This window comes from Camponotus vicinus, unplaced genomic scaffold (assembly GCF_025532165.1).
Source record: "Camponotus vicinus isolate PSW18456_S1 unplaced genomic scaffold, iyCamVici1.0 SCAF_4, whole genome shotgun sequence".
NCBI lineage: Eukaryota > Metazoa > Arthropoda > Insecta > Hymenoptera > Formicidae > Camponotus > Camponotus vicinus.
The window spans coordinates 8,498,143-8,519,741 of NW_028141976.1; the positions used below are offsets into that span (position 1 = coordinate 8,498,143).

A 21,599-nucleotide genomic window follows, 5' to 3' on the forward strand; every position below is an offset into this window, starting at 1 on the left:
CCGTGCTCCATTTTCACGGGTGATAAATTGCGAAAGTAGCCGGAGACTCCTTTAGGACATGTCGAGCAAACAAATAAATTTGTAACGGTCGTATTTTCGGACGTTTTATTCGTAGCGCGGATAGATCGCCGGTGCAAGGTTCGTTGGAAAGAAAATACGCGATGAGTTTTAAACGAACGTATTTATTCGAATATATAAGTGTACAGAGTATGTGTATGCGAATGTGTGTGTGTGTGTGTGTGTGTGTGTGTGTGTGTGTGTGTGGTTAATAATTTCGCTGGCTGATTACTAACGCGACAAATGCAGTTTTCGTCGTTAATTCCGGTCTTTGATCGCGAACAGCTGTTTGGGTTTACGGCGCGCGAGACAGCGCGTGTTTTTGCGGCGCTTTTTCCGCGAGGAATCCCCGCGGTTCTTAGAATCCTCGGGCTCTCGGAACCGACGGTTGCTTTCGCGAGAATTATTATTTCCTCGATGATACGATTTGAAGTCCGCGTTCGGTCTACTATAATCGGTGCGCTTTAAGCACAGCGGCGGATGCCGTGATAATTGTATGCGCGTGTTGCGCTTTGACGGCGGCGGCGGAGGCCGCGTTATTCGGATGCGCTTATGCGTTCGGTAATAAAATACGCGGCGGCGGAGGCCGCGATAAACGGATGCGCTTATGCGTTTGATACAAAATACGCGGCGGCGGAGGCCGCGATCAACGGATGCGCTTATGCGTTCGGTACAAACTAGGCGGCGGCGGAGGCCGCGCTAAACGGTTGCGCTTCTGCGCTCGGTGCGGTTGATACGTGCGGCGGCGGAGGCCGCGATGATCAAATGCGCGTATGCGTTCAATGTTAAAGTACGCGAGATAGGATCGCGTCGCGAAGGATGGTGATCGCGTTGCAGCTGGGTCGAGAACACTCGACTCGGGGCGGCTCTGAGCTCCACCTTCCGTGATGGCCCAGCTGCGGATTAGGCGGTTTGCACTTGTACTTCGGAATCGAGATCACTCGGCTAAGACGGAGCGCGCTCCACCTTTCGTCCTCTGTAATGAGTGCTTGGTAGGATTTCTGGATTGCTGCTGAAGCGTACTGCTTAGAGCGGATCAGGAATATCGTGATTAGACGCCGAGATGGGCCCTTTTTATACCGACTAATTGCCCGCGTCGGCGCGCGGCGGTATAACCCCTTCCGAACGGTTTTTCGGAAACGGTACGGTCGGGTCCGTTCGGAGGGGTTCGGGTTGAGCGCCGAACGCGGGTTTTCGCCGGTCGGCGGTTCGGGCCACCTCGGCTCTGATCGGCAGTGTTCGGCCGTTTTGAGCCCTTAACGGCTCTGGGCCGTAATGAGAACGATTAAAAGATGGGCGCACCGCGCCCCTGCCTCTGCCCGGCGGGTGTTCTGCCGGGCGGCAGCTTCCGGCTGGTGTTCTGCCGGGAATTAGGAACGATGCATCGGGATGCATCGTTACAAATTTTACCAAAATCGCTCTTCCTTTCCGCCGCACGAGATTACTGTTAAGGCAAAAATGAAATATCGCGTCGCTGTGAATAACTTGGCGATTATGATATTTTTAAGTACAACGGAAATCCGATCTATATTTTTCGAGAAATTATTACTTCTACGTTGCCTAGCATGAACCTAAAATATATCATCAAAGATTCACTAATTTTGATGTCATTGTATTAATTTAATGCCCAGTGAATTTATCGGAAATCGTTAATAGCCGCACTCTTATGTAGCGTAGTTTCAAAAATATTAAAAATTAATTCATTATGTTTCTAAAGAGAAAAATATTTTATCCAATATCGGATTTTACAATACATCAATTAAAATTTATGTATTTATTATATATTATTAATCTAAAACTATGTTTTAATAATATTTAATCTTGTGTAATAATAATAAAATGTGAATTTCATAATTATCTTATTTTTTTCTTTTAATAAAGTCTTCTCTACATAATCAGTTTTTATAAAATGCGGGCAATATCTCATAATTAGCTTTTACGGATAATATGTTCGCTATTAAAAACCTGTCAGCATATGGGGTCGCATCATGGACAAGATTAACGGTAAGGAAGAGAGAGAAAGAAAGATGAGACCCAGCAGAAAAAGAAAGTATAGAAGCCATTTCTCCTGCGCGAATACGTGCAGATTTCTCGACGAAAGCAAGAGAATGTGCTTATATTCTAAAGTGTAATGCGTGACGCCGATGGAAATTTAATTTCTAATCGAGTCGATTATCACCCAGACTTTTGCTATGAAACTCTTGTTACGAGAAAGCTCGATGAAATCATGTTTCTAGTTTAGACCTGATTAAATTTCAATTATTGCACTAAAAATCTGCGATTTTTAGAAGCCTTTAACAATCAAGAAAAGATCTTTTGTTACGTATATTATCAGACACACATATAATAAAAACATTAAAGGAATAAATTTATATTTATAATAAAATATATTTATCATGTGTGTAAAAAAATTATTTTTAAAGTTAAATAATTCAACGAATAATTACTTTTTCATCTATCTCTATTTATTAACTTTCTTAACTTTCGAGAAACACTTATTTCTAATCACTATACTTTTGGTATGAAAACTTTTTACTTTACTCCAATTTATTTCCCGACCTTGCTCGGTTGTTCTTATAAACTTGGCTATTTGTATCGAAAAACTCGACTTGAAAGATGATTTGGCTGGAAATCGATTTCTATTAGCGATAAAGCGTTTGTAAAAAAGTTCGTTAGAGAAAGCCCGTAGTATATTAATTGCTAATTTTCAGTCATATTAACCCAAATCGAGATATACTCGTGGCTAACACGATATACATTAATTATTACTAGCAGATTGATTTCACCTGATTACACGATTTATGCTTATATATAATCGCACAACGTAAAAATATAAAGAAAATTTTTAATTCAAACTTAGAAATAAAAATTTTATGTTTTTTAGACTCACATAATTTTATATATTTGATTTACCTAACATAATTGTTTTTGATATATATATATATATATATATATATATATATATATATATAATTTATTCTAATTATCTCATAAAATTTATTCTTAATTATCTCATAAAAGAGCTTTTAGTTCCGAAATCGTAGAAATGTGGAAAAGAGAGAAAAAGGAATATTCGCTTTGTATAAGATCAACAAAAGATTAACAAAAGATCAACAAGAAACTAGAAAGACCAGGAAGGATGTTTGCTATCTCGAAAAGGCGATTTTTGCACTGATTCAACGAAAGATAACTAATTGTAAGAGAACAAGTTAGAGGAAACAGAGAAAAGAAGAGAGGAAAATAAAGAGAGAGAGAGAGAGAGAGAGAGAAAGTAAAAATGAAAGGAGAGAAACACCAGAATTTGACGAACCTTTTTTCGCGAGCGCGCAGAGAAATCATTCGCGGACGAAAGTTTCGCGATTTAAAGCGGGTCGCACGACGAGTTCACTTTCGAGAGGGTCTACGGTAATAACGGCGCGAGAAAGAGAATATATATGTACGATGCGTGCATATACATCGTCGGGCCCGTCATTATGCATGCGACGTTCGTCAATATCTTCTCTGTCAACGTTTGACAGTCATTCAATGACTCAGACGCGTGTATCGCGCCGCGCATTCTGACTTCGACAGCGAAACGATCAATTATTATCGAAGGCGCGTACATTCTGATTTTCTGATGGCTGGAAATAAAAGGATGCTAAAAACGACATTTTAATATTAATAAGTATTGATATATATCCTGATATTAAAAAAAATATTTTTTATGTCGAAAAAATAATGCTCTATTTCTATCTCTACTGCTTTTTGTGCGTGATATTGATATTATAATTAATTTAATTACGTAACATTTTTGGCGATAAAAAATACTTGTGTTTCATTTCTCTCTTAGATTTATAATATGCACATTTGCATATATAATTTTGAAAAAAATCTTTATTGAAATGTATGTTATAAATTGAAAGAAAATTTTGTTTATTCGGTAATTATACATGTAGAGAAATAAAAGAGTGTATATACAATTGTAGATATGAGAAAGTACGCATTAAAAACATGATTGGAAATATTTCATTTTATACACACAATGTGCAGATGTCAAAATTAAATCTCTAAAAAATTGCTAAAATTCCTGTCATATAGGAAATATTTACGAAATATTTGGACTTTTTTCTCAATAAAAACACTAATAATAGTGAAAGAATTAGAAATAGGAATATCTAACTGAGGACATTGCCCGAGAAAAAAGTATAAGATATCAAAAATAGATCATCTCATCTTGTACACTCGAACATCACGGACGTGATCAGAAAATCGATTGATCTATGTGCGCGTAATATTTATAGGAAGCGAGTTCTTCACTTCACGTTCTACTTGCTGAACCATTTGATTGCTGCTTTCCTGTATTATCGGAAAGAAAGGATCGAAAATAATAGCATTTAAAAACATCTTACCTTTCTTTGAATGATTGATTGAATTTTTTGTATGAAACTATTAAGTTATTAAGAATAAAATTACGACTTGACATATAATTGGCTTTCATGTATATATAAAAAAATCATAATTCAGAAATCGTGCGAATTTTCGTTCAACAAGCAAGTTTCTAAAAAAATTGCATTCGGCTTTTTTCCCCCTAAAACTAAAATTATTGATTCATTTAGTTCCAAAAATTTCAGAAACTTTAGTCCAAGAATTGAATATTGTAATTAACAATGATCTAAAATCAAAATTTTGCTAAGGAAAAATTAAATTTGAAACTGAAAGAAATCCAAAACTGAAAAAAAAGTTATGCAAATATTGATATACTGTACATAAACAATCATTTTAAAACCATTTAATAATTCTAGCTAACATCTCTTATGCAGTTTTCCCATATAAGAAAACATGTAATAAAGTACTTCATTACAACATACTAACGATGCTATAAATACATATTTATCGCTTATCTAATCTCGATCATGAAAAATTCATATACGATACTGGTGAAATTGGATTTCTCGTCTGTTCTTTACACATAAATGTAAGCATAGCATGAGTTTCTATAAAAATTTTTATATAGTATTCCAAATATTACGTATTAATATTGTTAACATTTAATAATATTCTTAAATCGTAAAAGTAAAATTTATTTATTTCGTCAAAGTAAATTTTATTTGAAACTAAATAGGAATAGAATTTTTTATATATTCTTATTTTTAATTTAGTTTTTTCTTTAGGAGAAAAACCTTTTCGGAAAAAATTTTATATCACTTGTATAATTATTTGGGGAAACTTGTTTCTCCTAGGAAAAGTTCACAAAGAATTTAGAGTAGACAGAAAATACGTGATACTTGAGAGCCTGTATATGTATATATGTATATTGAGGAGAGTTTAGTAGAGATCTGTAGAAAAAAGTATATCTCTCAAACGAGAATTAGAATAGGAAGAATTAAATAGGTGCGCTGAGCCTCTGCGGTTGATTGTTATATATTCACCTTGTGCCCTACAAAAGTCTAAAGCGACGCTTTTGATATCGATTTCTATCTCAAGGTTGTCCCTTGAAATATCTTTCCCAGGTAAGAGTGCTCGCTTCCATCCCAATAAGAGAACATATTTCTAGACATCGTGCTATGTCCGAATTTTAAAGATACTCGCTGTTACGAAGCGAAATATTTCTATGTATGTGTTCTAAATATGATATTATTTTCATATGCGATAAAATTTTCAATTGTTTTCAACTGTTTTGAAACCTGTTTTCTTTACTCAAATATTGGATTAGAAATGTCTTAATTTTTTACAACTTTTTACAAATTATTTAGTGACAAAAAATATAAGAATTAAATAAAGTTATTAAATTTTAAATAAAGTTATTATAAGTTATTAAATATATTAAATCAATAATCAATTAATCTAAAAGTATAATGAGAAATGAATAATATTGGAAGGAAGAAAATGTTGTTCTTTGATAAAATCTCACAATTATGTTTCTAGTGTCTATTATAATTATCTCTGTTATAATTATCTGATATGATAGATCTTCGTAATAAAAGATATATTTCGGTGTCGAATGAGACATTTCATTTCCTCGATGTTTCTCAACCTGAATGGTGAAAATCGTCGTTCCCGAGATGCAAGTACTTTTAGGGTTTGATATCGACCGTTGCAACCGCTATAGTATTGTTACGTCCCTGGTTCGGGTCGCGGTCGTGTCCGTCGTGGAACGAGAAGAAGTCCGTTGCCAAGAGGTTGTTGACAGCGGCGGCTGTCATTTGAGTCTGGAGCCAGCTGTCAGGCTGTGTGGACGCGTTTCTCTTACGAGTCGATCCGTGTTATCATTATTGTGTATTTACGTTCTGAGTTACCGTTTGTGTTGTAATTGTGCAGTGCATTAAAGTTCATTAGTTTCCTTAAGTGCTTGTTTATTTAGCGCGTCCCGCGAGCGGCCGATCTCTTTACCGCGCGACTTCGATATCTATCGAAGTCCCCGCCTCGGGCGTAACAGTATAATGCCGTCAGAGGATATACCTCGTACTGATAATAATGTTCGTAAGCGATCAACTTTAGTACAATTAGTAGCCAACTATTACGCAGTCTGAAATATGCTGCAACAAGATATTTAAAATATATTAATGATACAGGCAATTATGGTTTATGATTTTGAATGTTTTATTATATAGATAGACAGTGATAGTGTCTATCACTATGTCTATTTATATAATATATTTGTAAATTAAATTATAAATTAAGATATTAATTGCTATTTTTTAAAATCATTCTAATGCTTCATTATTAATCAAATAAACAATATTATTAACAAATATGACTTCTAGATTATATTTTTTATTTCAATTAATAAATTTCAATTAGTGACTAATGTCTTATACGTAAATTAACGAAACGTGATATTCACTTATGAAGCTTATTGTAAGACAAGCATTTTTCTTACAATTTAGAAGTTATAAAAACCAGCAAAAAATGTATAAACGCTTACCCATCCACTCCAAAATATAACAAAATTTAGAATTAAGAATTTATATTGCAACGCGATCGTTCTTGAAACATAACCTAGATTTTTCAGACAGCAATTTCGTAAGATATCAAACGAATATTAGCAAAAAAAAGATAATACAGCTAGAAATTATAGTCTAATACGTTATGTAGAATATGTTGTACATGTATGAGTTGATTATTTATAAAGATGAAAAGGATTACCTTTGATATAAATCCACACGTGATTGCTCTCTTGCACCTTGCACGCAGAAGTAAGCCGGAAAAGAGTAGCTACCTGTCAATATGGCTTCTACACGTTCACACAGGACGCGGAAATGCTTGCCGCGCGGCAAAATTTAAACGTGATACATATTACACAAATATGTTATATAACATCAAAGTAATGCTAATATGGCGTTTGTCACATAACGTGTAATATTTTAGTTGTATTGCTGTTATACTGTTATAACCAGTAAATAACAAAAATATATAACAGTTTTAAAACAAAGTTATATTGCAGTTACAAAAAAAATTAAGCAACATCAATATTAATAACATATAACTTCTGTTGTATTGCGTGTTATCTGTGGATTATATAATAATTATAATCTGTGTTTGCTGGGTTGATATCAGATTATCGGCAAAAATCAAGCAGAATCTGCGTGCGCGCAATTTGACTGCAGATTGACAGCAGAAGTGGAACAGGGTTTGCATGCGTGATCTGATGGCAAATTGGCAACAATCTGCATTTGATTCGATAGTTCCTTCGCTTACCGCTATGTGATGTATTTTCTCGCAATCAAATTTCTGTCAGAAATACATATATATAAAGTCGCTATTATTAATAAAAGATAAAAATTAATAAAAGATAAAAAATATAGTAACTATTTCTATCATTTTAATTTCTGATATGTGATACAAGCAGATAAGAGTCAGAATATTAAACTGATTGGAATCAATAGGATAAATGGAAAATTATTCATCTACTGCCTATTTGAAGCATAAAGGAAGAATTTAATTCTAAATAAATTATATCTCAAGTTTTATAAGTTAAATTTAATTATTTTCACCATTTACTTTATTATTAATTTAATTAAATTGAGTCCTTTATTATGTGAGATATAACTACGATATAACATATTATATGTTGTATTAGAAGAAAATTGTAATTAACCGATAACTCGCCGATAATAGTCTTATTTAACATCTGTAGTAATTAATTTTATTATATTTATATTACTTATTTATATGAATGACCAGAAGCTGCAGATTCTGCTCGGGATCTGCTGCCAATCTGCCGTCAGATTACGCGCGCGCAGATCCTGCTCGGTTTCTGCCGACAATTTGACATCAAGTGATGTTAGCAGATCTTGCTCAGTTTTTGCTAATAATCTGCTGTCAGATTCTGTGAGCAGGTTTTGCTAGCAAATCGTGAGCCTATTGCGGACATAATGGATGCCAATCTGCTAGCAACTTTTGTGGAAATCTGTCGCCAATCTGCTGGCAAATTGCCCGCATTTGCTTACCGGGAATGTTTTATGATAATATCAAATTTATTATTTAAAAGTTGAACGAGTTATATAAATATCTCAAGTGATAAATAAAATTAAATAAATTTATTAGATATAATCCCATACAGCACAGAAGCTTGCATCAACATTGCTGCAATATTACAACATTGCACATAGCAGTGTAATGCTGCAGAAATATTGCAGAGACATTATTTTACTTTGGCAATGTTGCAGCAACATTTTAACATAGCGAAAGTGTATAACATGTGTTTCTTTACTTGCCGCTATGTGACGACACCAAACTTAACTAACTCGTATTCGAATTTTCATCTAAAGTGGATATAAGGCCTACAAAGGACTAATGTAGTAATTATATTTCTTGTCTATATTTCGTGTCAGTTAAATTTCTGATAAACTGACTTGATTTATTTAATATTCTGAATCCTAATAAGGGATCTAGATTATGAAACAAATAATTTGTTTAATAATCTAGATCCCTCGTTGGGATTCAGAATATTAAACAAATTTTTCTTCATTGAATCAGTAAATGGGAAATAATTCATTTATTGCACGTATTAAAATATTCTGGTACCGAGTGTATGTAAAATAATTGTATGTATAATTATTGAGATAAATATTTAATAAGACACATTTGATAAAAAACACTAATAGATATTTTTTTTCAAAGGCGGTAAATGTTTTTTTTCCTATCTTTCTTAAACATTTCTTTATATTTTCAAAGTTTATTTATTAAATTTAAAACGGTCTGCATTTGCAATAGCAAAACGCGTTTTAATATTGCAAATACGTTGCACCGTAACATTACTACAATCTTACATTGTAATATTTCTGAGGGCGGACATTTCAACGTTGCTGCAAGCTTGCAGTAATGTTGCAGAAACATTTCGCAACTTCTATGCAATATTACAATGTTTCAATGTTAGGTCTATGCAACGTTTTTGCAATCTTTCTGCTGTATGGGATTACATATTGCATATTTATATTATGTAATGTTAAGCCTCTGCTACAATGACACTCGAGTGTATACAGGGCGATCCTGAAAAACGTTATGTCTTTAAAATGACGTATTCCTGACACCATTCTAAGACAATTTTTCCTTTACCAAAATTTGATTTGAAGCGTAGTTTTTGAATTATGAGCAAAAATAGTTAGTAAATCACGCGTCGGGTACAGAAGGCAGGCAGGAGCGGCGCGGCGTGCCGCGAGCGCGGGCGCAGCTGACCGCCCGACGGGTGATTATCACCGCAAGAGTCGCTAACTATTTTATCTTATAACATAAAATTATGCTTTAAATAAAATTTTGGTAAAGAAGAAAATGTCTTAGAATTACGTCAGAAATACATGTTCCTTAAAATAACGTTATTTTAATAATGAAAAGTTGTTCCGGATCGCCGGCCGTACGACGTTGCAATCAGCTGATTGCTACACGCGATGTGTGTATGGCGGAGTGTGTGCGTAAGAGAGAGAGAGAGAGAGAGAGAGAGAGAGAGAGAGAGAGAGTGAGAGAGAGCGAGAGAGAGAGAGAGAGAGAGAGAGAGAGAGAGAGAGAGAGAGAGAGAGAGAGAGAAAGGGAGGGTAGGAGGGACAGACATTAATACACACGCACGCACTTTTTTTCTCGCTCTCTTTCTCTCTTTTACGCAACACTCATACACTCTCTCATTCAGTCTCTCACTCACACTCTCTCGGTCACTCACTCACTCACTCACCTGCTTACTCACTTGCTCACTCACCTTGTAGCAGCGTAGCGAATCTTCATGCTATGTATTGTTGTTATCTGCTGCACGGTTATGATTGCTAGAGATGCGCGACACATCGAAATTTTTTCGATTATTAGTCTCACACTCGATTGACACAATACAGATTACACGATAACGAGTTTACTGTTTATTCACTCACTATTAATTTATCGATACCAAAAATTACTTTCAAAGAAACGCGAATGCAAACAGCACATGACTCGACGCGAAGCGACGGACCGCGGAGACTGCGCGACCACAAGAGTTATGTTGCCAGAAACGCGACACGCGACATCTAACAAACGACTTGCGCGTGGCGCGTGATTGACGCGAGATAAGACGAACGATCGGCTAAAACCTTCGCATTGCGAATGCAGTAGAAAACATGAAACGTATAATGACATACTTAAAAAATTAATTATTTATTATAAATAATAACTATTTTTAATTATAATAAATAATTATTATTTTAAAAAGCATGTGTTGTACGTTATTACGTTCTCGAAATTATTGCATTCACGATGCGAAGATTTAAGTCAATCGCAAGAATAATGTAATTTTAATTACAATAATGTAATTTTAATTACATTATTCTTGCGATTGACTTAAATCTTCGCATCGTGAATGCAATAATTTCGAAAACGTAATAACGTACAACACATGCTTTTTAAAATAATAATTATTTATTATAATTAAAAATAGTTATTATTTATAATAAATAATTAATTTTTTAAGTATGTCATTATACGTTTCATGTTTTCTACCGCATTCGCAATGCGAAGGTTTTAGCCGATCGTTCGTCTTATCTCGCGTCAATCACGCGCCACGCGCAAGTCGTTTGTTAGATGTCGCGTGTCGCGTTTCTGGCAACATAACTCTTGTGGTCGCGCAGTCTCCGCGGTCCGTCGCTTCGCGTCGAGTCATGTGCTGTTTGCATTCGCGTTTCTTTGAAAGTAATTTTTGGTATCGATAAATTAATAGTGAGTGAATAAACAGTAAACTCGTTATCGTGTAATCTGTATTGTGTCAATCGAGTGTGAGACTAATAATCGAAAAAATTTCGATGTGTCGCGCATCTCTAGCAATCATAACCGTGCAGCAGATAACAACAATACATAGCATGAAGATTCGCTACGCTGCTACAAGGTGAGTGAGCAAGTGAGTAAGCAGGTGAGTGAGTGAGTGAGTGACCGAGAGAGTGTGAGTGAGAGACCGAATGAGAGAGTGTATGAGTGTTGCGTAAAAGAGAGAAAGAGAGCGAGAAAAAAAGTGCGTGCGTGTGTATGAATGTCTGTCCCTCCTACCCTCCCCCTCTCTCTCTCTCTCTCTCTCTTACGCACACACTCCGCCATACACACATCGCGTGTAGCAATCAGCTGATTGCAATGTCGGACGGCCGGCGATCCGAAACAACTTTTCATTATTAAAATAACGTTATTTTAAGGAACACGTATTTCTGACGTAATTCTAAGACATTTTCTTCTTTACCAAAATTTTATTTAAAGCATAATTTTATGTTATAAGATAAAATAGTTAGCGACTCATGCGGTGATAATCACCCGTCGGGCGGTCAGCTGCGCCCGCGCTCGCGGCACGCCGCGCCGCTCCTGCCTGCCTTCTGTACCCGACGCGTGATTTACTAACTATTTTTGCTCATAATTCAAAAACTACGCTTCAAATCAAATTTTGGTAAAGGAAAAATTGTCTTAGAATGGTGTCAGGAATACGTCATTTTAAAGACATAACGTTTTTCAAGATCGCCCTGTATACAATTCAGTCGTACAGTTGTATCGATAGATACGCTTCAGATGGTTATTTCCTTATTTCCACATTATTTTCGGTCGCAAAGCAGTCGCGGTCGCACAGTCGCAGTCGCTCGAATAGGAATTGAACCTATTCAAACGATTGTGACTATGACTGTTTTGCAACCGAAATTATCACCTCAAGCGACCATCGATACAACTGTACGACTGAATTGTAGATACATTCGAGAGTCATTTGTAGCGGAGGTTTTACACTATGGAATGGTAACTGTAATAAGGTTCACTTTATTATTGATGGATATGTTTTATTGTGTGGTGCATATAAAAAAATAAAAAAACAATCGACGATTTGGCTCAAAAGTTATGTCAAAAGAATTATGCTCTTTAAAAGAATTACATTTTGAAAGCATTTTCTTTAGCTGCTCTGCGCATAAAATTATTCTTTATATTTATATCTAACTTAATATAATCTTCCGATAGTATTACATCTGTCATGTGGCGCAAAGCGAATTGGAAACAAAACTCCTCAAGTTCCTAAAATTCACATGATATTCGATGATATATTATATACACATAAATAAATATATTCTAATTCATGAATTCCATAATTAATAGCGATTAATCCCGAACTTACCTTAGCATTGCATTCGATCGCTTTATTGTAGAAGAAAGCTACATTTGACACACTGATGGCTTTTTCTATTATTTGACTGCAATCCTTTATAAGATTGGTTTCACAATACATGTCGGCCAACTCCATAAGTTCTGTAAAAAAGTGTCATTGCAGTTTTTGAATTGTAAGGCAGTGATAGTTTACGTTAACAACTTCAATTACCTAACGCGTTCTCCGAAGGTAAATCGATTGTGCCGGTATATAAGTATTTTAAGAAGGCTTTATAAACGATGTAAGAAAATTTATCTGATACAGTGAACACTGGTGATGAATCCGATATACTGTCAAAAAATAATGTGTTGACATTATGTAATAACTAAACTTGTGAGAAATTCTCAATAAAAATACCAGTTTTCTTTTCTAAATTTACCTTTGAATATTCTTAGGCCAATCATGTTGAAACATCCTTTTGAAATAATCGCAACGAATCTTAAGGATAGCCTTGTGAATATAAATAGGTTGTCCTTCAATTTGTATGGTAAAATCGCTCGTTAACTGCAGAATACAAATTATTAAATAATTTAATAATATCAGATTAATATAAAAATTATTATAAATAATACGTAATTTTTCACTGTTAATGTTATAATTCAATATATGTTTGAAGTGAGTCCAGAAGTCTCAATCAAAACCATCAGTAATGATTGCAATTTATTTTTTCTATGTAGAAAAGTTTCCAAATTTTTTTTTATAAAACTACAAATCTCTGATATATAAATCTCTATATTCTTTTATACTAACCAAAATTAATATGAAAAAATATATATTATATATATTTAGTTTTATGCTGTATAATGCAAAAAAGTACATACAGAACAATAATAGGAAACATACCGGATCATCAAATGCTGCTCCTACAGATTCCAATATATTCAATTCTTCCTCAACATGCTTAAAATTATTTGTAAACACAGTCAATGGCTCCCACAATAATCTATAGCCACTGTACGCAATCGCGTCGTGAATCCTCGAAAACTTTGTGGGAAACGGGACGAAAATAGGATCGGAGCGAAAATTACCCCATACATAGATAATCCTATCATAGCCGACTGCAACGCTAAAATCACCAACAGCAGCGATATCCAAAACCTTTCCCATCTCGGGCACGTTCACCTGTCAATCGTGTCTTTTCTTATTATTTTGTTTCTTGACTCCCATCATGACAATTATTAAAAAGTTTTTTTATCAATAATTCATGTATTACCATAATCGGACAACATTCCAATTGATTATAATTTCTCTTAACGCCGATTTGTCCATAAAAGTTATTGCCCCAGGCATAGATTTTTCCTTTTTTCGTGAGTGTCAACGTATGATCACATCCGCAGGTCACCTTAACTGAAACATCGATTTCCATCTCAACCATGAGGAGATTCAATGCAATATTTTTAGAAATCAAATCTCAGAGATAAAAAAAAAATCACCTATTTTATCCGAAATATTCTTAATTTTGCGTGGGTGCATGTAATATTTTCGCGACTGAGCGGTTGAAATCCGGCCATCAAAATTATTGCCCCAACCATATATTTTGTTTTCGTCAGTTATAACTATGTTGAATTTTAGACCACACGCGATATGGATAACATTTTTATTCTCCAATTCATGTTTCACCTGCCTCGGTACACTATCAAAAGTAGTTATATTTCTGTCAAAAATCTGCCAATAATTATTGTCTCCCCAAGAGTACACCTAAATTATAAACAATTGTTTAGTTTATAAGAATGACTATTATCGTTGTGATAGTTTAATCTTTTATTTACCTTTCCATCACTAGTCAGAGCGAGACAATGATACCAGCCGCATGCGATGTCCACGATACGTTTCTGGCTTAAGCCGGCGACTTGAATAAACGTGGATTCTTCAGGTATATTCATTGTCGGATACAGGTATACTTCATCGTCTTTTTTCTTTCCAGCGAGATCGCAGAAATAAACCTTTCAAAAATAGCATAACAGTAATACATTTTTTTATTTGATTTTTTTTAATATTTGCATATTGAAATAAATTATGGCCAAGTATCTGTACTTATAATCAAAACACTATTTATTAAATATATATTCTAATTAATTTATCTACTCATATTTCATTATGATTTCATACACATATATGTAAAAATTTTCATTTCTGCTTGTTGCCAAAGAAAGAAGAAAAGTTCACGATTTAGGGAGGATATAAAACCTCATACCAATTTTATCTTTGAAGCAAGTTAAAATTTATTTCCAGACACTCAGATATGCCATCAAGGCACATTCAAAGAATATAATAATATCTTTGATATACCTCTCCTTCTTCTGTAAGTGCCAGGATGAAGAACTCGCCGCGAACAAACTTTTTTATGTTTTTTCCATACAGTTCTTTTATTTTTTTTAGATAGATAGCAGTATGTATGTCATTAAGCATTGAATTAAATTCTAAAATGTAGATATTCTTATCCTTTGTCACAATTATAGCCCTCTCACCACGCCCATCTGTTTTAAAACATCAGGTATAAGTAGCAATATTACTTAGCAAAAAAGCCAATATGAGAAAAAAAAGGTAAATCTTACCAAATATCATAACCATGTGAATTTGTAGGATAAATTCCGGCTTTAGCAGCCGGAAGACCGGCCAATTTTTGAGATTCATTGAAATTATCTTCTCTGCTAGAACGCATTGCAAGATTCTCTTGTCATATTTCTGCATCTTGCTGCAAATAGTTGATCACTTTCAATTTAGTTACTTACTCATTCACTTTGATTTGTATTAGTTGTATTTCATGTCATCGCAAGCTTTTTGTTTTCATCTATTTTCTCACCGGCATGCGATTATTTCGACATCGCTATCATTGAGTAGCAACTTATATAAAAAAGAAGAAATAAACAAAACTGTCAAACTTACTCCTCTTTATTGGTTGTTAAGTTTCTTTTCTGTACATCTTCCAGGGAGCAGAATTTTTTCGACGACATCGACACGATAGTATCGCGACTTTGTGTCGCTGCTTTTTGCATAAACTTAGCCTGCATGTTCATGTCTAACTTAATATCTTGCAATAAAGCGTCAGCTGTCATGTGACGTAGAGCAAACTGAGAGCAGAACTCCTCGAGTTCCTAAGATTCACATGATATTCGACATGACATACATATATCGTATACATATAATTATATGATTTATATGATATAAAATAAATACATTGCAATTAATGAATTCCAACATCAATAGCGATTAACCCTGAACTGTAATACTTACTTTAGCATTGTATTTGATCGCTTTATTGTAGAAGAATGCCACATTTAATACAGTGATGGCTTGTTGTATTATTTGACTGCAATCTTTTATAAGATTGGTTTCACAATACATGTCGGCCAATTCCAGAAGTTCTGTGAAAAAATGTCATTGCAGTTTTTGAATTCTAAGTTAGTGATAGTTTACGTTACAACTTCAATTACCTAACGCATTCTCCGAAGGTAAATCGATTGTGCCGGTATATAAGTATTTTAAGAAGGCTTTATAAACGATGTAAGAAAATTTATCTGATACAGTGAACACTGGTGATGAATCCGATATACTGTCAAAAAATAATGTGTTGACATTATGTAATAACTAAACTTGTGAGAAATTCTCAATAAAAATATCAGTTTTTTTTTTTAATTTACCTTTGAATATTTTCAGCCCAATCATGTTGAAACATCTTTTTGAAATAATCGCAACGAATCTTAAGGATAGCCTTGTGAACATAAATAGGTTGTCCTTCAACTTGTATGGTAAAATCGCTCGTTAACTGCAGAATACAAATTATTAAATAATTTAATAATATCAGATTAATATAAAAATTATTATAAATAATACGTAATTTTTCACTGTTAATGTTATAATTCAATATATGTTTGAAGTGAGTCCAGAAGTCTCCATCAAAACCATCAGTAATGATTGCAATTTATTTTTTCTATGTAGAAAAGTTTCCAAATTTTTTTTTATAAAACTACAAATCTCTGATATATAAATCTCTATATTCTTTTATACTAACGAAAACTAATATGAAAAAATATATATTATATATATTTAGTTTTATGCTGTATAATGCAAAAAAGTACATACAGAACAATAATAGAAAACATACCGGATTATCAAATGCTGCTCCTACAGATTCCAATATATTCAATACTTCTTTAACATACTTGTAATTATTTGTAAACACAGTCAATGGCTTGGACAAGAATCTGTATTGACTGTTCGCAATCACGTCGTGGATCCTCGAAAACTTTGTGGGAAACGGGACGAAAATAAATTCGTAATGAAAATTACCCCATACATAGATAATCCTATCATAGTCGACTGCAACGCTCAAATCACCAAGAGCAGCGATATCCAAAACCTTTCCCATCGCGGGCACGTTCACCTGTCGATCGTATCTTTCCTTATTATTTTGTTTCTCGTCTCACTCATTATGGCAATTATTAAAAAGTTTGTTGTCAATAATCCATGAGTTACCATAATTGGACCAGAACGTTTAATTTCTTTATTAACGCCGATTTGTCCGGAATTGTTATTGCCCCAGGCATAGATCTCGCCTTTATTGGTGAGTGCCAACGTATGATGAAATCCGCAGGTCACCTTAACTGAAACATCGATTTCCATCTCAACCATAATATAAACCATAAGGATGTTCGATAATGCAACACTCTTAGAGATCAAATCTCAGACATAAAAAAAATTACCTATTTTATCCGAGATTGTGATAATTTCGCGTGGGTACATGTAATATTTTTGCGACGGATCGATTGAAATCTGGTCCATTAAATTATTGCCCCAACCATATATTTTGTTTTCGTCAGTTACAACTATATTGAATTGTAGACCACACGCGATATGGATAACATTCTTATTCTCCAATTCATGTTTCACTCGCCTCGGCATACTATCAAAAGAATCTAATTCTCCCTCATAAAACCGCTTGTAATTATTTTCTCCCCAAGCATACACCTAAATTACAAACAATTGTTTAGTTTATAAGAATGACTATTATCGTTATCATTGTGACAGTTTATAATCTTTCGCTTACTTTTTCATCGCTGGTCAGAGCAAGATAATGATACATGCCGCATGCGATGTCCACGACACGTTTCTTTCTTAAGTCGGCGACTCGAGTAGGTGTCAACATGACAGGCATATGCGGTGTCTTAAGGAATGTTTTGCGTCTTCGGGATTGCCAGTAATAAACCTTTCAAAGATAGTATAGTTACAATATATTTTTTTATCTCATTTTTGAATCTTATTTTATATTTAGAATGTTACATGAAAGTATCTACAGATTTGTCAAAAGATTAATTATATTATTTCATGTTTGATATTTTGATACATTTTTAAAATATCATGCTACTATAGTTTCACATGTAAAAATTTTTATTTCCACTTGTCCCCTAAGAAATATTCACGATTTAAGCGGCGTCTACAATGAGATTTTAAGGAGACTTAAGGCGTAAGACTTAAGTCTCCTTAAAATCTCATTGTAGACGCCGCTTTCCCTGGCAAAAATGAGACGTTTGTTTGGCGTTTACATGAACGTTTGTGGAAGTTCGTCGAGAGTTTAAAAACGATTAGTAAAGAGTTTGTAGAACAAAAATTGCAACACTGCAGCGTTTAAAAGACGTTTGTACGTTATAGCGTAAACGTAAACGTTTGAAAAGTCTGAGTAAACTCTGTACACGAAGATGTATCAACGTTTACTGAACGTACTCTGAAAAATGTTACCTCAGCATTGCAAAACTTTCATGTAACATTATATAAAGAGTTTGTAGAACAAAAATTGCAACACTGCAGCGTTTGATAAGCATTCAAAACCCAACAGCGTTATGTAAGTGCTCTTACAAAGTTTGAAAAGCATATAAACTCTCAGAAAACCCTCACTCAACGGTTGTTAATGCTTTATAAAGTTTCTTATTTTCGCCAGGGTTAGGGAAGACATAAAACTTCCTAATATAAATCTTATCTTTCAAGCAAGTTAAAATTTGTTTCCAGAAACTCAAATGTATTATCAAGGCACATTCAAGGAATATGAAGTGTTTGGTATACCTCTCCCTCTTCTGTAAGTGCCAGGAAGAAAAAATTGCCGTTAGCAAAGGTTTTTATGTTTTTTCCACATAATTTTTTTATTTTTTTGGGGTAGATAGCAGTATGTAAATGATTCTTCTCTGAATAATATAAGCTGTAGACATTCTTGTCCTTCATCACAATTATACTCCCATGGCTATCTATTTCAAAATGACACGGCGTAAGTAACAATATCACATAGCAATAAAAAAAATAATATGGAAGGAAGAAGAAATGATAAATCTTACCATATACTAGAAACATGTGAATTTGTGAAATAAATTCCGGCTTTAACAAATGGAAAAGCATCCAATTTTTAAGATCCATTGGAGTTATCTTCTCTGCTAGAACGCATTGCAAGATTCTGTTCTCATATTCCTGCATCTCGCTGCAAATAGTTGATCACTTTAACTTTAGATACCTACTCATTCACTTTAATTTGTATTAGTTATATTTCATATCATCCTAAGCTTCTCGTTTTCATCTATTTTCTTACCATATGCGATTATTTTGATATTGCTATCATCGAGTAACAATTTATATAAAAAAGAAAAAAAAACAAGACTGTCAAACTTACTCCTCTTTATTAATTGTTAAATTTCTCTTCTCTACATCTTCCAGGGTACATAACTTTTTCGGCGACATCGACATGATAGTAACGCGACTTTGTGTCGGTGTAATTTTTGACCAGCAATTGAGAAATCTTTATACTTTTTCTTCTTATTTTTCTCTCACAGTAAATCGAAACGCTCTTATTACTATCCTCTGATGCTCTTATACTATTCTTTTAGAAAGATCAAATTAAAATGCACTCATACGATAATGTAAGGGTGCGTTCCGTTTCATGCGTGAAACGCATGAGTGTCTAGCGTACAGTATATGAAGTGCAGTGCAGAGCCCGTTCCATTTCTTCATGTATGGATCATTCGCCTCTAGTAACGGAACAGATTTCATGCAATTCATGCAATATGGATGACGGTTTAAAATTTATTAAATCGCAATTAATTGCGATGATATCTGTTCATCTTCTTTTATAATAAAAGAAGAAGACTCATGTTTCTCAAGTAGCAGTGATGAAAGTGAATTTTCAAGTGATAAGAAACTGATATATCAACTTTATATGCCATTCTCATAATGAAAAACACAAGAGGAGAGAATATTCTTTGTGAAAAATTAACTAATATTAAATTAATATTAATATATTTAATTAATTAAATATATTAATATTTACTCAAGCTGTACAGGTTGTCCCATTATATATTTTTAATGTCCCATCCCAAGTAACTTTTTTATTTTTGATTGTAGAAGAAAATGTTTTAGACAAAAGTTGTATGGTTTCAAGGAAGAGAAATTAATTGGTGTAAAAAAAACAGTTGTTTTTAAGAAAAAATATGTAATTTGCAATTAACAATTACATATTTTTTCTTAAATATAACTAAACGTTTTTTACATACCAATTGATTCCTCACATTATTTTGTGCATAAAAGTATTAAGGTAAGATAATCGAAAAATGAATATTTCACTAGATATTTTACGGTTTATGTAAAATTAAAAAATTATTTCAAGCCTCATAACTCGAAAAGCACTCAAGGAAAAAATACTTTATTGAAGTGTTTTGAAAAGCTCTCGAGGCAAGCTATAAGAATATGCAGTGAAAAATAGGGGTTTCCGCTTAAGAATTTGAAGATGATCTTCATGTAACCTTCAAAAAATTATCCAAAGTCAAATAATTGTCACCATCTTATGTCCCTCTTCAAACCATACAACTTTTGTCTAAAACATTTTCTTCTACAATCAAAAATAAAAAAGTTACTTGGGATGGGACATTAAAATGGGACACCCTGTATAATAAAATCTACGTAAAGCTAATTGACAAATCAATCAATCTAACCTATAATAATTAAATTTCGCGCTAATATTTATTAAATGCATGAAATTATATGAAGTGCCTCACCTCGCGAGGTACATGAGGCACTCCATGCGGTCTCATGTATCAGAAGAAGCGAGGCAATACAGTTAAGAATAGGTTGGACCATGCATGCAGCATGTGCACATGAAGAGAAACGGAACGAACTTCCATGCTTCTATGCGCATGCATGAAACGGAACGCACCCTAAGATGATTGTGGGATTATGAAATGGTTACCACGCCGTCAGGAAATGAACGAGCGGAATGTCTGAGGATCGAGATATCAGGTTTACAAATAAATGACCTAGAACATACCGAGACGAGAACCGTATATTGTCCAAGTACACAACAACATCGGAACAAATGCCGGATACGTAAGACCAAACTTCCGATGGCCTCAAGTCGAATTCGCAGCAAATAATTACAATACCGCCCGAGAAAAATGACCACGACCATAAGATATAGGACTCAATGCGAAATGAGCCACCACGTGTATATAACAATGAACGGATACTTGCGAGGTACTTACGTTAACAGCACGACGGAAGAATGGTGACTGCTTGCTGGCCTGTAGTCATGATAGCTCATCTCGGGTCGCGCCAAAACTATGCAGCTAATCGCCTTGTGCGACATCAAACTAATGGCCATCACACATGAAATTCCATAAGCACGTAAGATGTAAACGTAAGGAAATCGACCAATCACGGTCAAGTATTAGCCCCTCCAAGGGGTCAAAACTCGACCGTGATTGGTCGATTTCCTTACGCTTATGTCTTACGTGCTTATGGAATTTCATGTGCGAAAGCCTTAAGGCCCATTCTACAATGAGTCATTAATCGTTAGTCGTAAGCAAATTGACCAATTACACTCGATTATTTCGAAAATAATCGACTGTGATTGATCAATTTGCTTAAGACTGACGACTAATGACTCATTGTAGAATGGCTCTAAAGCCAG

General features: G+C 34.2%; 2 protein-coding genes and 1 pseudogene across 16 annotated transcripts in view; 1 reads left to right on the top strand and 2 right to left on the bottom strand.

Annotated features, from left to right (window-relative positions):
* The window catches only part of LOC145970589 (protein kinase C and casein kinase substrate in neurons protein 1-like), a 40,501-nt pseudogene extending 33,190 nt beyond the window's left edge, over nucleotides 1-7,311 (bottom strand). Inside the window, exon 1 of the transcript XR_014438549.1 lies at nucleotides 7,183-7,311. The product of XR_014438549.1 is annotated as a protein kinase C and casein kinase substrate in neurons protein 1-like (transcript). The remainder of the gene's footprint in view (nucleotides 1-7,182) is intronic.
* Nucleotides 1-19,031, top strand: part of LOC145970412 (uncharacterized) — an 87,511-nt gene extending 68,480 nt beyond the window's left edge. The window contains exons 1-3 of one of the 4 annotated variants that reach the window (XR_014438423.1): nucleotides 16,309-17,855; nucleotides 18,662-18,728; nucleotides 18,810-19,031. The gene's annotated coding sequence lies outside the window, so the exon portion shown is untranslated. Of the gene's footprint in view, nucleotides 1-16,308; nucleotides 17,856-18,157; nucleotides 18,498-18,661 lie in introns of those variants that run through there. The other 3 variants (XR_014438424.1, XR_014438425.1, XR_014438426.1) reach the window with 3 other exon arrangements.
* On the bottom strand, nucleotides 12,087-21,305 carry LOC145970345 (uncharacterized). 11 transcript variants are annotated; one of them, XM_083097031.1, is made up of 22 exons: nucleotides 21,172-21,271; nucleotides 19,311-19,512; nucleotides 18,982-19,121; nucleotides 18,716-18,894; nucleotides 17,706-17,864; nucleotides 17,362-17,626; nucleotides 17,135-17,262; nucleotides 16,764-17,042; nucleotides 16,300-16,424; nucleotides 16,093-16,211; nucleotides 15,893-16,023; nucleotides 15,545-15,753; nucleotides 15,214-15,353; nucleotides 14,948-15,135; nucleotides 14,428-14,601; nucleotides 14,092-14,356; nucleotides 13,872-14,005; nucleotides 13,502-13,780; nucleotides 13,038-13,162; nucleotides 12,830-12,948; nucleotides 12,629-12,759; nucleotides 12,087-12,528 (listed from the first exon to the last, which is right to left on the bottom strand). In XM_083097031.1, exons 2-22 carry the CDS (start codon nucleotides 19,382-19,384, stop codon nucleotides 12,388-12,390), a joined length of 3,504 nt encoding a protein of 1,167 aa, XP_082953157.1. In that variant the 5' UTR covers nucleotides 19,385-19,512; nucleotides 21,172-21,271; the 3' UTR covers nucleotides 12,087-12,387. The 11 variants fall into 11 exon arrangements, with proteins under 11 accessions (XP_082953157.1, XP_082953153.1, XP_082953154.1 ...); XM_083097027.1 differs by lacking the exon at nucleotides 21,172-21,271 and adding an exon at nucleotides 20,958-21,165; XM_083097028.1 differs by lacking the exon at nucleotides 21,172-21,271 and adding an exon at nucleotides 20,958-21,165 and having other exon boundaries at nucleotides 19,311-19,517.
* Between the last annotated feature and the right edge of the window lie 294 nt (nucleotides 21,306-21,599).

What these genes read in the sequence shown, in the direction of transcription:
- LOC145970345 (XM_083097023.1), bottom strand. Translation starts at nt 21,290, where the DNA reads ATGGCCATTAGTTTGATGTCGCACAAGGCGATTAGCTGCATAGTTTTG. An exon ending in GAGCAGCATTTGATAATCCG is followed by an intron (nt 16,425 to 16,763) that starts GTATGTTTTCTA and finishes TGTATTCTGCAG; the next exon opens with TTAACGAGCGATTTTACCAT. An exon ending in TGGCCTAAGAATATTCAAAG is followed by an intron (nt 12,949 to 13,037) that starts GTAAATTTAGAA and finishes ATTTTTTGACAG; the next exon opens with TATATCGGATTCATCACCAG.